This window comes from Montipora foliosa, chromosome 10 (genome assembly GCF_036669935.1).
Source record: "Montipora foliosa isolate CH-2021 chromosome 10, ASM3666993v2, whole genome shotgun sequence".
Taxonomy (NCBI): Eukaryota; Metazoa; Cnidaria; class Anthozoa; order Scleractinia; family Acroporidae; genus Montipora; species Montipora foliosa.
Genome location: NC_090878.1, coordinates 8,842,690 through 8,859,117, shown reverse-complemented (window position 1 = coordinate 8,859,117; position 16,428 = coordinate 8,842,690). Strand labels below are relative to the sequence as shown.

The window sequence follows — 16,428 nt, the reverse complement described above, 5'->3', positions numbered from 1 at the left end:
AGTGCGAGCACGCAGCCAAACATTTGATAACGCATGCTTGAACCATCAACCTATAAAAGGAACGTTAGTCAGTCAGTGTTTCATGCACCTGACGAGAGAGGACCATCAGGCCCTTTCGAAACAGTTCTGTAGTGTTTTAATGTTTTAAGTTTTCATTTCCTATACAATTAATTATACTATATATATTTAGAATGAAGAACTGGAAATACAACGATGTAGTCACGAGCCAGTACGAAATACTGACTGATCCATTTTTGAATGAAAAACACATATGCCGTGAGTGGGAATCGAACCCGCGTTCCCTGGATTACATGTCAGGTGTGCTAACCACAGTCTGCACAGTGACTGCACCATCATATGTACCCGCGTTCCCTGGATTACATGTCAGGTGTGCTAACCACAGTGACTGCACCATCTAAATAAATATAATTTGGTATTTCTGGTAGCCTGTGAATCTTCTTCGGATGATCCGATGTAGTCCTATTCCTGAATGATAAAACGCCAGGGAGCCCCGCAGCTAACAAATCACCTCTCTGATTGCTCTGATTCCAGCAGGATTGTCGTGATGGTGCAGTGGTTAGCACACCTGACATCTAGTCCAGGGAACGCGGGTTCGATTCCCACTCACGGCATATGTGTTTCTTCATTCAAAATGGATCAGTCAGCATTTCGTAGTGGCTCGTGACTACATCGTTGGATTTCCAGTTCTTCATTCTATATAGGGGGGTTACCTTTTGTCGAACGTAAAATAGCACGCTCCCCCAGAGTATTAGAATGGTCTTTAAATGAGTTAGAGTGCAAATGTAAGATCTGTAGCCTGATGATTGTCTAAACATGAAACTTTGATATATATATACATACACACACACAGAGAAAACCACCAACGCTAAGAACTCCCTGAAAATCGCATAAGGCAGTATAAAAACCACACAGAAGACAAGATGCCTCACAAATAAAACAAGGTAAGAGGTCAGTTTTTATTCAGAATTTCGCTCATAGTTTTCTTTTTCAAGTACAATTGTTTTCTTCAATACTCACTTGTCTTGAAAACCAAGACCACTAAGACCCACTAAGACTCAACTTGAAAAACGTGGAAGCTAAGACCCTCACAAAAATGATGGTACAAACGTCCAGACATTTTAAACTTTATTTTTTTATCGTTTGGACGAGACAATAACGAAAGTCTCACCTCTGAAAAAGGAATTATGTGTTTGTTCCACCATTAAATTCACGGGTCCAACTGTAATGAATGTTTTGTGAACGTTGTCGCTGAAGCATTCTACTTCATTGTCCTTTTCGCTCGCCGTTCCCTTTTCATGGCTTTCATCGATCGCCATCATAAATATTTTGAGAAGTATTCGAAGATGTACTTTTTCAAAATTGAGAAACACAGGCTTAAGTGAAGAATGGAGCGCCACCTCGATTATTGTCCGCGTGGCTGGGAACAAACTTCTAAAATTTCTTTTTTTTTTAATTTAGCATCAATCTAAGACACCCGTGGAAACAAATGTTTTCGATTGGGTAAGGGCCTGTTTGCACAGAGGGAGGGTGCCCCAGCTAACCGAGCTACACTGAGAGAACCAACTTTTCATATGTTTCTTTAGAAAATGCATTGAAGCTAATGGGGATGGTTAACTACAACCGGTTGCTTTCACATCCTACAGCTTGAATCTTGTATCTGCCCTTCCTTCAGTGCGCTCGCATACTTTTGATGTTTTCATTTACAGCAACTCTTTAATTTGCCGTATGTCCCTTGTGGGCCACCGTAATGAGGCAATGATCTACTGCGCTTTACAATCTTATACTATCAAAAAGAATTACATGCATAATGATATTTACAATAGTATTTACCAAAACACTTGTAATAATATCAATATAAATTATAACCTAATGTCCTAATGAAGTGGAGTCACTCGTGCAATAAAACTTAATGGCCGATTGACCTTGACGTCATTTAATAAAAGAACTGAGATAATGATGCACTTATCGACTGCAAGCACCTTATATACACCAATGACAGGGTCGCTATTTGAAACGGAGCAGGGCGAGAAGCCCGCCTCTACCCACCCTCTACCCACAACAATTCCAAGTTGATAGTCATTTTTTTGACTCGCTGTCCCAGTTTCTGTCACTTTCATCATGCATCCAAGATGGCGGCATAATGACTTCATCCAGTCGGCTAGCTGAAGGCCAGCCAATCGAAAACAAAGAAGTGATTTCATTCAAATACCAATTATCAATTATTGGATCCGTTTTTCGCATGATAGAGTGGTTTTCATATGAGTGTCGAAAGTAATTAGCGAATTGCTTTGGTTTTGCATTTTCTTCACTCAGTGATTGGTTCAAAGTTCTCGCGCCACTTTTTCAACCAATGAGAAGTGAAACCAAAACCAATTGTGGTTTGCGCGTGCACGTTTTCCCGCGTTTTGTGTCGGCTACGTGTAATTACTTCGAGTTTTGATTGGTTTACTGGATTGTCTCCGTCGTTTTTGATTGGCCAAAGTAATTACTTTGGTTTTGGTTTTACGACACTCAATTGAAAATCGCTCTAGCTATAATTATCAAGGCCAAAGTTGTGATATCTGCCGCAGCCGAAGGCTGAAGCGGATAACAGCAACTGAGGCCTTGATAATTATTGCTATCGTGCGAAAACTGAATCCAATAATTGTTTTATTATGCATATTCCTGAGTTGAGCTCCGCCATCACAAAACTGATCAAACTGCTGGTTAGTGTGTTAGGTGACGTCACTTCTGTATGCATAAATCTATAGACCTCTTTCATAATGGCGGCCAAATAAATTATAAAGTAAAGGAGAGGAGGAAATTGAGGATTCTCGTGAATTCAACGTCGTAAGAATGCCAGAGGGTGTAATTAGGAGGTTTCAGGTCAGAATTTCACTTAAAGATTTCCTGAAGTACCGTTGATATAGTTTTAATTTATTTTAGTAGTTCAGTTACTGTTTGGCGTGGTTCATGTTCGTGTGTATTTCATTCGACTCCCCGCCTGGATCGGTGCTCGTTGAGAGTTGAACGTTAACTTGAAAACACTGACCCCCAGTCCATGGACTAACCGGATGGACTACCCGAATGGACTACCCTAAAATAGACTAACTCTAAAAAAATACTGTTTCGAATGAGTCCTATTGAAAGAACGGAATTGATGATATACTAATTGGGATGCTCCTTATGACCAATAGTACCCACTTGAAATAGTATTTTGGGGGTAGTCCATTTGGGTAGTTCGTGGACTGGGGGTCAGTGTTTTCAACTCTCCCAGCTATTGCCGACTACAAGTTCTCATTGAGAAAGAGTGCTGCCGTTAGTAGCATGTTTGAATGTAAATATAACAATAAGAAGTTCAATTATTAAGTTGACGGGACAAGTGTGTGTAAATAAAATTTTACTAAAGAAAGGAAAAAACCCCACAAGTCAGCTGCAAATCTCGAGTCTTCCACAAGGGAGGAAAAAACAGTGGCTGAGAAGCACATGCGCGCGAATATTTTATCTGTTATAAGACGGCCGATGGTTGGCTAGACCTCGAGTGCTCGTTTAAGGGGATTCCTGATGGGCTGTTTCTTGATAAGAACCAACCATGGAAATTCTCGATTGCTGTCTATCGGCAGCAATAAACTTCCGGTATATTTTTTGGCCTGTCGTATCGTGTAAGTTTGAAAACAAAAAAAAGGGCTGCTAAAGAGCCCTCATTTACAATGTCCGCAATCTCTGCGCACCAAGCTTGGTATTGCTGGTAAAACAGTAAAGGCATCTGTTCCTGTTTGCTTTGTACTCAGCGTTGTGTTCATTTGTCTAGGTTTTCTGAGCTCTAATATTTACGAAATACAAATACATTGACTATTGTCAGCGTGCTCCGACCAGGGTGTCGATTGCCTTACACATAATCATGGACCTCGCTGAACATTAAGTGAACTATTAGAATGAATTGAAATTAGATCGACGGTACTTGAGGAAATCTCTAATTGAGTGAAATTCTAACCTGCAACCTGCAACAAGAAACCAAAATGTTGTGAATGAATGTAACTCACCGCCAAACGAAGATGACAATGCAAACAACGACAAACAATGTAGACACTGCAACAGAAACACCAATCGCAATTAAGTTGGAACTTTCACTGCTGCCAGCATCATCAGATTCCTGTACTTTTGTTGTCGGCAAAACTTTGACACTGGTAATGTTCGCTCCAATAGCATTTTCAAGTCTTGACTTGGACGATTCAACAATTTGAAGTAATGTGTTGCTTGGTAATACAGAGGTATTACCAGTGAAGAGTCCCTGGGGCTGCTGGACGTAGAAGGCGACTTGAAGAGAACCAGAAACGTTACTAGGATATCCAGGGAGGAGATGGACTTGATCAGGCTCATACAGAATGTCTTCACGTCTGATGGCAGAAAAAAAAACCTTTCTCAATTTCTTATTTATTTTCTCTCTTCGTCCATCCATCCATTCAACACACAAATCAGCCAGACAACCAGCTGGTCAACCAAAAACCCAGTCAGTCAGTGCCTTAATTGATCAATCAGTCATTCTTGACTGAATAGGAAATATATTTTTTTGAGAATCAAGGAAGGATGTGCCACCTTATTGGCCATCAATTTTTGGATACTGCATGAAGCAGAAGATATGTATCTTCTTCAGGAGGCAGTGAGGCCCAGTGGTTCGGGTGCTTGCGTTTAGATCCCGGGATCCCGGGATCCCGGGATCCCGCCGGGTTCAAGACACGTTCTGACCACTGGTTGAATTTGTTTTGGTAGGCCCTGGTTCAACTTCTCTGCTGCACTTGTAAATAGCCAGCTCTGATCTGTGTTGTGATTGGTTGTTAGAAAAATAATGTGATTGGTTGTGAGGATAGTGAGCGGTGATTGGTGCATTACGATCAGGTTTGTAAGTGAAGGTCGCAGTAGGTTTGTAAGCTGAAAGGAAAAAGTGTAGTTAAGGTTTTCTGTTAAGTAATCGTTTTAAAGGCGCATGTAGAGGTGGGCAACGGTTTAATGTAGTTTGTTCTAGGTTTGTATACCAGCTTTCAAGTGAAAGGTGCTGATAATGGTTCATACGGTAGGGTAAGTACTTAGTAGAGTCCCTGTCGATAGTGTGTTTTGTTCTTGAATGGTGTTCAGCAATATTGCCGTTGAGATCTCCATTCTTACTCGCTCGTTTTTGTTCTGTAGGTCGTGTATTTAGGTTCCTGAGGGTTTCATCAACGTAAGTGGCCTGGCAATCGCAGCATGTGATCTTGTATACTGCTTCCTGTCTGTCCTTGCGGTCGTCTTTGTCTTTGAAATTCGTGAGTAAGCATCGTAAAGTAAATTTGAACGGGTTTCATATAACAGTACCGAATAGAAAACTAATGCTCAGTTCTCGGAGAACAGTTCAAGGCGAGATTACTTTTTAAAGCTCCTTGTCGGGGAATTCCCGATCTTCTTCCATGATAAGAACTAACTTGTAGATTGGCCGTTCAAGGTATTGATCAACACTGTTTCTTCGTCCATGGTTGCCGGTCAAGATTGGAGGTCGCCATATCAAGTTTCACCTTCCCAACGAGGACATCATTACTGGGGAACACTTCTTGAACTATTGCCAGTGTTCACAAGTTTGGAAGGGTATCCTCGTTCTTTACCATTACCACGTCCCCCTTTTGCAGATTAAGTTGCAGTTTGGTCCACTTCTTCCGAATCTGGAGAGTCTGAAGAAACTCCTTTCGCCATTTCTCCCAAAACGGATTTGCAAGGAGTTGAACATCACCTTCTCCATCTCTTGCCTAGGTAGAGATCTCCTCGCTGGAAAACGCCTGGGGATGGCATCAGTACCTTGGTCTTCATGGTTAACAAGTGATTTGGAGTCATTGGTCGTGGAGAGTCAGGCGATAGCATGTTATTTAGGGCAAGTGGTTTGGAGTTGATCATAGTTTGAGCTTCCTTTACAAAGGTGCGAAAGCTTTAATCGTCCAGCTGACGTCCTGACTCTTTCAGCAAGGATGCAAGGATATTTCGAACCGTCCATATCTGATGTTCCCACGAGCGACCTATGTGACTTGCGGGGGAGGGGCTGAACTTGAAGTCAATCCATTCGCAATTATCCTCTAACAATTTGACGGGAATCTTGTCCTGATTCATCTCCGACTTTCCTTCCTTCATCAATTCGCAATCCGCTCCTATAATGTTGGTTCCACAATCGCATCGTAATTGACGAACAGGACCACACTCTTCCTGGAAGCGTCTTAAGCGGCCTTCACACGGCAAACTTGGGTTTGCAAAACCGTGTCGGCAAACTCAAGTTGGTGTGTGTGAACACGGCACAAAAACAGTCGGAAAACACGTTGGCAAACTGTTGGCGACAAATAGAGCTTGCCTCTATTCTCACCAACTTTTTCACCAACTTTTTCACCAACTTGAAACTGGGGTTAAAAGGCGATAAGTAAAGTTTGTTTTCTAGGCCGATGGAGTTCTGCTTAAAAATTGATCACAGTCGTTCTTCAAAAATTACTCTTTTCACCTCAAAGTTCCGTATTCATTACTGTATCCATTTTTGTTGAGCGATTTGAATTAGATTGTGAGTTTGACGTGTGAACGCACGAGTTTGCCAACTTTTTAAAGTTTGCCAACACGAGTTCGCAAACTTAAGTTTGCCGTGTGAAGGCCGCTTTAAAGCATCTGTTTCCAGAGAATAGCACGTGAAGCAGCCATACATGTGAAAATGATACCGTAACGCTTGACTTCCTTCCTCCCTTCCTTTACTACAAAGGAGCCAAAATAATCAACTGCGCTGTATGTGAACGGAGCAGCGTCCTCAACACGATCTTCAGGTAGATCTGCCAACTTCTTTTGCTGAGGCGGGGAACGAAGCTTTCTGCCGATGACACATCGAGAAATGAAATAAGACACAGCAGAGGTTCTATGGAAAAAGGTTTGCCTCTGACTCTTGATATTTTTCAACAGACGTTTCGGCTAATTCTTAAGCCTTCATCAGTGACATGAAAGCACAGTTCGTTATCATACACTATTTAATTAAATGTAGCGCGAAGCTTGCCATTTTTAAACAGCAGAGGTACCACCAGTGTTATCTAGTATCCACGTCAACGGACTTCATTGTAAGTCATGCCGCGGCCTTGATGTTTGACTGCTTTATGGCAATATTTGCAGAATGAGCTGGGTAATATGAGCTCATCTTGGCAAGATAACAGGGCGTTTCGCTTCATCTGATATACGGGCATTTCTGAGGCGACCACCGAACTATGAGCAACTGCAGCGAACAGACACTTCTCCAAAATGGCGGCAACGGATTTGAATGAGTTAAAATTGAACTGAATGAAAAACTGATTCCAGAAATAGAAAGAGCACCTTTAATTTAGTAACCCTGCAAAGTTTCATCGTATTAGGTGTTATATCAGCTGAGAAAATGTGAGTTTAAAGTTGAAAAATGTACGGACGTTTGTATGACTGGGAGTATAGGCCATACCCCCAAACATACAAACGTCTGTAAATTTTCCTTTCTCAACTTACAATTTCTCAGCGGATATTACACCTGATATGCCGAAACTTTTCAGGCTCATTGAAATGTAAAGGTGCTCTTTCTATTTCTGGTATTAGTTTTTAATTTTAACTTACTTGAATTTTCGGCCGCCATTTTGGAGAAGGGTCTATTGGATAAGATGTCGTTGTAAAAGGAACCATTTGAGGTGTCATCGGACATGAGAACTGTGGTTTAAACGCGACGAAATGCATCCTCTTCACACGGATGAGACGTTGAAGAATCACTGACTTCTGGTCACTTTTGTGTGACCTGCCGTTGGCTCTGAAATGTTTGTGAACTGATATCTTTGTTAGTGGTATGTATAATTAAAATTACCTATTATAGATCACCTAACTACGGAGCCTAAGAGAGGTTTACTATGCTGGACGGTTTAATGTTAGAGATTCTTGCCCAGTTATCCGAAGACAGTAATTTTTGCATAAATTAACTGCTCGCTAGAAGGTATGATTTTTAAAAATAATAACTGTAAATCTGCTTGATTTCTGAATGTCAAACCTAGATAAGTTTTCTCTATTGAAAACATTCGAACGGTCTTGCGTGAAATAGCCGCAATAATATTATTAAAAAGAAAGATAGGCGCGATTGAAAAAAAGTACGAAAAATTAAAGTTTATTATGAGGTTTAGATTGTAAATGGTTGTCCTGCAAACAAGTATGGAGTGCCCGCTGGGTTTTTAGCAGTAAACGATTCACAAAGAGTGAAATATTCACCTCCAGTCCTAATTTTGATCAAAATCTGAATACTAGGAGGAGAAAAGTTTGTTAAAAAATGTGATATTTTAAGCTTTTTAAAAAAAACATTTCCCCCTCCTGGTAAATGACAAGGCACAGGGGCCACTAGGGTTGATCTGCTCTTTGAAATATTTCACTGACAATACTCCAATTTTCAAGGTACAAATTGTTCCCAAGAATCCTTTTTGTGGCCTAAACTTCACAAACTGATGCTCAGCTTAGGTTTATGTTAGAAATTAAACAAATATCATTGTGAGTAGTTTCATCCCAAGGACTAAGTACACACAAAATATGAAGGAAGGTTTTGTTTGACCATTTCCAATTTTGCTCAAGCGTTAGTGACATTTGTCTAATATTGTCTGATAGTCTGTCCATGCGTGTTGATTTTCTGTAAACAGTTAGAAAGCGGTTAGTAGGGTATTATATCTCTGAGGTAATCGGGCGAGCGGGAAAGGAAACTAATTCAAGTCAAGCGGAACGTCCAACTGCCACAAATGATTGGCAAACCGCATGCGTCAAATCTGAGAAAACGAATAAGCCTTATTGACAGTCCACATCATGAACAACATGAAAAACTTTCTGAAAAATGTTGCATCAGAATTTCACATTTAGCGGGCCGGACAAAGGGCTCTACTGTAGAATACGATCTGCTAAATTAGCCAATCATGGTGCGCGCACTACAATTACATCTGAGAAATAATGTAAAATATCTACCCCTTATTGAATGATTTAACATATAATACGTGTGGACATTTTGCTCGTTGGCTCGGAAAAATAAGAGCAACGAGCAAAATGCCTGCACGTATTATATGATAAACATTTCAACGAAGAATTCTTTATAGCACTATTACGCCATTTTCTACTATTTTGGTTTCTTCCTGCATTGACTGAGAATCATATCAATTGCCGCGTGCGAATGACACAGACGAAATCGTTCAAATGTCCTTTACTTGATTGGATAAACGAAATGACGAGTGACAAGCGATGACAAGCTAAATTCTCGTTCTGTCCGTATTTGCTGTGTTCCAAACCGGTCAAACTGGGACACGTCAGTGTATTACGGTGTCATGTTTTTTTTGCGTTGACCAAATATGGTAAAATGGCGTAATAGTGGAATAATAAAATGAGATACCATGAAAAAATAATACTAATCTACCTAGAGCAGACGTTGAACTAACACGTATTTGCTCAGCTTGTATTTAAAGCCTGCACATCAAAGCATACGAGGATTCCGTAGATGACAACAACGAAGACGACGAGGATAATAAAAAGAACATACCTCATTCGTCTTTGGTCTCTAAGTGCACATTCGGTTCTTTTGCTTTCACAGTAAGCGGATGTAACAGACGCCATTGTATCTTTAAAAGACTTGTCGGTGTTGAAGTCCCATTTAAACTGATCAAAGAAAGGAAAATCCATATTCACAGATTCAGTCACAATGGCGTGAACTCATGGTGAACATAAGCGAGGAGGTTTTTGAAACTGAAACGCTCGGCGTCTCTTTTTGCCATTTAGGAAAAGCTAGACTAACCTTATCCCAAAATAAGATGGTTACAGGGCGGCTTTATTTACTTACGTCTTCATCTGCTGTTAGGGACATCTCTACTGCCTGCTCTTTCTCTGTTACTGATGGCATCCGTGGTGGAGTTAGCGTCGGAACTGGACCTATTCACAAATGTAATGTGGTTTTCTTAACAATATCATTTTCACTGCGAGGATAAAGAAACAACAAGCAAACACAAACAAGTGGACGTACAAACGCAACCCGGTAGTGTCATTGTTCACGTTATGAACAAGACAGGACACGACAAATAAAGACCAGCTTGTTGATTTGCCGCCAGTAATTATTCTCGGTTTTCACATGACGTCACGATCGCCATGTTGGTGCCCCTAAACAAAGGAAAGGCGGCCATGTTGGTGCCTCGATCAAATCCTCCCGGAATTGAACTCTATTATTATGCAAACGCTTCCTTTTGTTTTCGTTGAAAAACATTCCTGTTGATCACGTGAGTGAAAACCAACAATTGACCATTTTTGACCATTTATTTATGTAATTATTATTAATATATGCCGCGCAGTTTCTATATAAATATTCAACTGCGCCTTACATATCAAGACTTAAGATTAAGACTTAAAATTTACAATTCTGAAATCCCTAATTAAATGCCTTATTAAATAAAAAAGTTTTAAGTCCACTTTAAGAAATGTTCAGACTGGAAATAGACCCCTGTAAAAAATGGCAATTGATCAACGAGCTTATCTCTCGAAAAGTTGCTAATTCACCGATTAGAGTGAAAGCTGGATGGTATTTCTTTAACTAAATCCCCATACTTGTCGAATGCTTTCAGTGATCATTTCTCATCCGTTGGCCTTAAACTTGCGTAACCTAATGACATTCCATTGTCTAATTGCATTGACACCTGTTATCTGAAATATGTTAAAAGGACTAATAGATTTTAATTTTGCCCTACCAATAGTGGACGGATTTTAAAACTACTGAAGGAACTAAAGGGGCTGGTCTCGACATGATCCCAAGTCGGCTTATTCGAGAATGCGCTGACTTCATTTCGTAGTAAAATATCTATCACGGGTTAGTTGAATCGCACTTCGACTATTGCATGCAGTGTTGTATGTGGTAGCTGTGGAAACTCCAAAATCGAGCGGCTCGCATCTTTACTCATTCTAGTTATGACGCTGACTCCAACCAACTGATTAAAAAGTTGGCCTGGGGCAACTTAGAAACTCGACGTCAAACTAAGAGCAGAGATAATCTAGAAGTCCTTAAATTTGCGAAAAATCAAGACGGCTCTGAACCCCATGTACAGAATTTTTTTAAACTTTGTCAAAAGTTACATCTTATTCTGTTAATCAAAATTCTGTAATAAGAAAAACTTTCACCGTGCCGTTTTTGAAATATAAGCGCTTAAAGCTGAAATTGAGGGTGTTTTTAGCAGGTCATAGTATTGCTATGGTAACCTATTGTGTCACAAAAATAATACCAACGTGTTTGCTAGTGATTGGGCAGTATTTTGATACCATAATTGTAGCTTCAATTGATAAAGAGTAGTAATTATGGCCCATCAAAAATCTACGTCTTGGAAAGTGCTGGAAACTGTATTGAGCCACCTTAATTTCATATAGCATTTGCTTTTACATCTCATAGCAACTGTTTTAAAGTTTTCATATCTCATCACAACCTTAAGTTCGCTTTTAGTTGCCAGTTCTTGTAATTTTACGGTCATTCGTTATTGCCTGCATGAGTGTGGTATTATATATATATATATAATAATGATCAATGGTAGCAAGATTTCAGTTCATCGTTTTATTGCTACAACGCTGTTTCGTATGGACCATACGAAACAGCGTTGTAGCAATAAAACGATGAACTGAAATCTTGCTACCATTGATCATTATTATCACTGCTCCTCTCAGAGTTGAGCGCTCTCTAAATTTATTCTATTCAAGTTCAAGAAGTGTATATATATATATAGGAATTAGTGTACTTACTGTCCTCGTCTGTTCTCACAACGATAGCGGCACTGGTAGTTCCACCTCCTTTTATAGTAGATGCAAAGACTGTGATGCTGTATTCGGTGAATTCATTTAGATTTCCTAAGGTAATGTTAGTAGTTGGAGCACTGACGGTTTTGGTTCGTTCAGGACCTGACGGTAACGTGTGGTATGTAACTGTATAACTCAGTATAACACCATTTTGATCAGATACTGGAACTTCTCCCCAGCTGACGAAAATGCTTGTGGAGCTTGTGTTATATCCTTGGACAGAGGTTGGAGGAGCACTTGGCACTGAAAAGAATTGAAATTTTAAATTTAGAGCGTGTTTTTTTGGGAAATCCGTAAACTGATTCTTCGATCCAAACACGGATTTTGCGTTTTACTTGCGAAATTCAAAAACGGATCATGAATTCGAAGTATCCGGATTTTTGAGATTCACCAGCGTTTTTTTGGGAAACGATTTGAAAAAAGTATTTTTGACAAGAGGTTTTCGATGCAAAAATGATACACAACAGCTATAGTACATGACAGCCGGCCCAAATGTTTTTCTCGCGCCATTTTTACCGTACGATCGAAGACACGAATAGGTCGAAAATGGTTAGGTTTCCTGCAAATTTCACACCAGAAATTACACTTTAAGTTTCTTGACAGCAATAATATTATCCTTTTGAAAAGAAATACTTCCTACACCTGATCTCGAGGAACTGACAAATGGCGTGCTATTGTTGTCTAACTGTTGTAGTCAAAATAAGGTTTATGGAGAGGAAGAGGTGCAGTGGAAACCCTCTTAATATAAATATATCTGTTAAATTATTTTAAAGTGAATAGGTTAGACCACAAGAAATCAAGCCAGTTGCAAGCGTTTTTTTGAAGTGCCATTACACAAATTCACTGCCATGCTACTGTAGTCATGATGAATTCATGTGACGTTATGGACTGTAACGACAACAGTGTTTTTTTTTCTCCTGAAAGAAACTGAAGATTTGTGGTATTTACCAATGCCGGCCATATGACCTATTTTGTCCTCTGGAACATCCAATTAAAATTATTATTACAACTAGGAGTGTATGTACCTTCTTCGTCTGCGGTTTCATTTACTACGGAGCTTGCTTCACTTTGCCCAACTGCATTATTTGCAAACACCCTAAGGTAGTACATCCGACCAGGATGAAGGCCCTCGAGAGTAGCGTTGGTTATGAGGCCCGATACTCTACAGGGACTGTTGGACAATCTTTGACAGTAACCGTCACCAAAGTTTTGATTGTCCTCACTAATCTCCACTGTATATGAGCTGATTTCACTGTTTCCATCAAAACCAGATATCCAGGAAATTGTTATTGTCCTGGATGTCTTTGATTCAATCGTCACATTCCGAGGTGAGTCTGGTTTAACTGTTGAGTTAATGATATAGAATTATAGCAAATCATTCGAAGCATATGAGATTTCTGACCCTTTTACATAAATTTTAACGATAACTTTGGCGATTCTAAATTTTTCAGGAAATAATGAAACATACTGTATCACTGAATACTGTGAAATCTGTGAAAAGAAGAACTGCTATCAGAACAATCAATGACTTGGGACCATTTTAGACAATCTGACCCTATGCAATTGCATATTGTCGCATATGATATGTATTTATGCATCTTTTAAAGGGCGACTTTGTCGATTAAATGTTTGAGAGCGAGTAAGCCATTTCTCGTTGTTTAATTATGGGAGCAGCATCGTACATCAATACCTAGTATAGTAGAAATCAGGAATACAGATCGCACTATTTTGAGTTTTTTTTTTTCAATCTTAGTACCTGATCTTTTTTTTAATCTTAGTAAATTAAGCACGTTATAATTAATTCGTGACGTTGTCAGACCCAGGGCATTGTCCGTTGTCAGATGGAGGGTTTAAACTGTCATGTATGCTATCACGAAATGGTGCCTAGGGCATGGTGGGTTATAAAGACCACGAAGAGTTTTCGGAAGACATAGTCAGTGTCATGATAAGGCATACTACGAAAACCACCGATCTGTGGAATGGGTGGGAATTTACGTGTTTCAGCCCCGCCCACTTTCGCTTGTAAATAGTTCAAATTCTTAAGAGCTGATTGTTCCCCAAAGTATGAGGAAAGAAATGCTCGCTCTCATACATGAGTCACGTAAAGGTATCGTGAAATGCAAACAGCGCGCAAAGGACATTTTATTTTGGTCGGGAATGCCCTCACAGATGTAAGACAAAGTGTCTAAGTGTTCCGTGTGCAGCCAGTTTCACAAGGCTCAGGCCAGGGAACCAATGATAATTTAATAAAGATCCCCCAGACAGACCATGGTCTGCAATCTGAAGTGACCTGTTCGAGTTCAATGGTATTCATTACTCGCTGAGCGTGGATTACTATTCCAAGTGGATAAAAGTTGCAACGCTAGATGAGCTAACCAGTAACAATGTTATCTGCCACCTGAAGAGTCAATTTGCCAGGTATGGCATTCCTGATGAACTTATCAGCGACAATGGTCTCCTCGTCAAGCCCCCTATATACGCAATCCAATGGTGAAGTTGAAAGAGCTGTATAAACCATTGAGAACCTCCTAAAGAAGTAGAAGATCCCTACAAGGCCCTACTGAATTACAGAAACCCTCCCTTGTCTCCGCTCAAATTCTTATGGACCGCAGACTCAAAACCTATCTTCGAACTGATGCTGAGCTTCGAAAGCCACAGGGCGCCCCAGAAATTAAGCAGCACCTTGAGAAGATGAAAGAGAGAGAGAGAGAGAAGTTCTATTACAATAAAGACTGTCTTAAAGAATTGCCACCTCTAATTAGCTTACACTTTTATGTTGAAATTAAAGAACGAGAAATACAACAATTTAACTCTTGCTACAAACCTCGAATCGCGATCGTATCAGATGAATTATCAAGAATCTTTATAACAAAACATGTGTAGTCCGCAGCATCTGTTGAGATACTTGGATTGATCGTCAGCTGTATCGAACTTTCATTGAAATGAGTGATGTTTCCTCGAGCACCGTTCTCCATAGTGGCATTTCTTGATATGAGAAATCCATTCTTCTGCCACTGTACTTCTGATGCCGTGGGTGTAGAGTTGTATTGGCATGTCAGCTGTATTTCATTTCCTACGATGGTAAACTGCTCTGGAGCTCCAATGATTGTTACCGCTGGTACAGCTGCAATTATAAAAACAAACAGATCTTTCGATAATCTACAAATCTGGATGCACATCACTGTAGTTAAAAGGAATAGACCGTATTTATAAATGGCGGTCAAGAAATTATTCTTTTGTCTTCGTGCTAATCATCCCTACTAGCCTCACTTTGGAGCAAAGATTCTTTTGAATTTTGTTCGTGCTAACGAGGCTAGTGAGGATAATTAGCATAAAGACAAAAGAATAATTGCTTAGCCGCCATTTATGAATACGGTCTATACCATTCCTGCTTCTCAAGGTATGGCCACTGGTGAAGTTCACTTAGTGTAGCTTGTCAGGCAAAAGTTCCGTTAAACTAGAGCCCACGAAAAAATTCCTTGATGTACGGTGAATTACGGTAAAGATCTTTGCCTTGCCGCGTATTGATGCGTGGTCCGGACGAGACAAGCATGTCAGCACTACTTCCGACACAATATGCTCTACGATGTCAAAGTGAAATACACCGGTGGCGTAGTGTGAGATTTTGAAGGTCTACGCACACGAAGAATAGGAACCTTTTTTAGATCTACGACGGCGACGGTGACGTCAACGACAACGCCATAAAATAATGATATCATCGGTATTGAAAGAACATAAATAATCGTGCTGCCGAGCATCACGCATTTTAGCACACTTATTTTTGCGGTACTCTGCATGAGTACGACGTGAAATCACCAGATTTGAGATGTTGACCACAATGTGTACGTGTACTAGACTGAAACCGCTCGTACCGATTTGAAAAGAATTATACAAGAGCAAAGTCGCCGGCATTGATTTTAAGGTCCTTAATGTTTCGAATGTCAAAGGCGCTCCGAAGCAGGGTGGTCTGGCGACATGCTTCCCCTGAAAATTTTAAGATTTAGGGTCTCGCAAATGCCATTTTCGACTATTTCCAAAGGACATTACAATAAATATATCAGTACGAAATATTGCAGTAGCCAGTTGTTTATATTGAGCACCCATGCATCTTTAGAGTTTCCAGTAAGCTACAACACAAACAAGGGGTTTACAAGGAAAGGGGGAAGACGTCGCAAAATTCTGTAATAACAACCTCCTGTTCAAAAATAACCGGGAAATGGGGACTGGTGATGACCAATGACCAATCGTGGCTGGCCCGTTCACACTTTCCCGAGTTTTGTATTGGTTAATACGTGAAATTACTTTGAGTTTTGATTGGTTTATCGAATTGTCTCCGTCCTTTTTGATTGGCCAGGATAAAAAAAAGACATTACATCGTCTTGTGGATGGTGATGATGATCGATGGTGGTGATGATGGGTAGTGATGATGATAGATGGTGGTGATGATAAGTGAATTTTTTTCGTGAAAGCAATAGCGGGGTTGTCACTGAGGAGAGAGCATTCCGCCGAATTTGTTAAAAGATAAGCATTTTCTGCAGTATGGAACGTCGTTTTCTAGAACTACAAAGCATGTAAACACTTCTTTCGTGT

General features: G+C 40.1%; 1 protein-coding gene across 3 annotated transcripts in view; it reads right to left on the bottom strand.

Moving 5' to 3' along the window:
- Positions 1-16,428, bottom strand: part of LOC137974466 (protein sidekick-1-like) — a 45,884-nt gene that overhangs the window by 1,761 nt on the left and 27,695 nt on the right. For all 3 annotated transcript variants that reach the window (XM_068821479.1, XM_068821481.1, XM_068821480.1), the window contains exons 13-17: positions 12,864-13,181; positions 11,785-12,081; positions 9,854-9,942; positions 9,557-9,672; positions 4,044-4,397 (exon numbers count right to left, since the gene is read on the bottom strand). In XM_068821479.1, the coding sequence (XP_068677580.1) occupies positions 4,044-4,397; positions 9,557-9,672; positions 9,854-9,942; positions 11,785-12,081; positions 12,864-13,181 (1,174 nt within the window). The remainder of the gene's footprint in view (positions 1-4,043; positions 4,398-9,556; positions 9,673-9,853; positions 9,943-11,784; positions 12,082-12,863; positions 13,182-16,428) is intronic.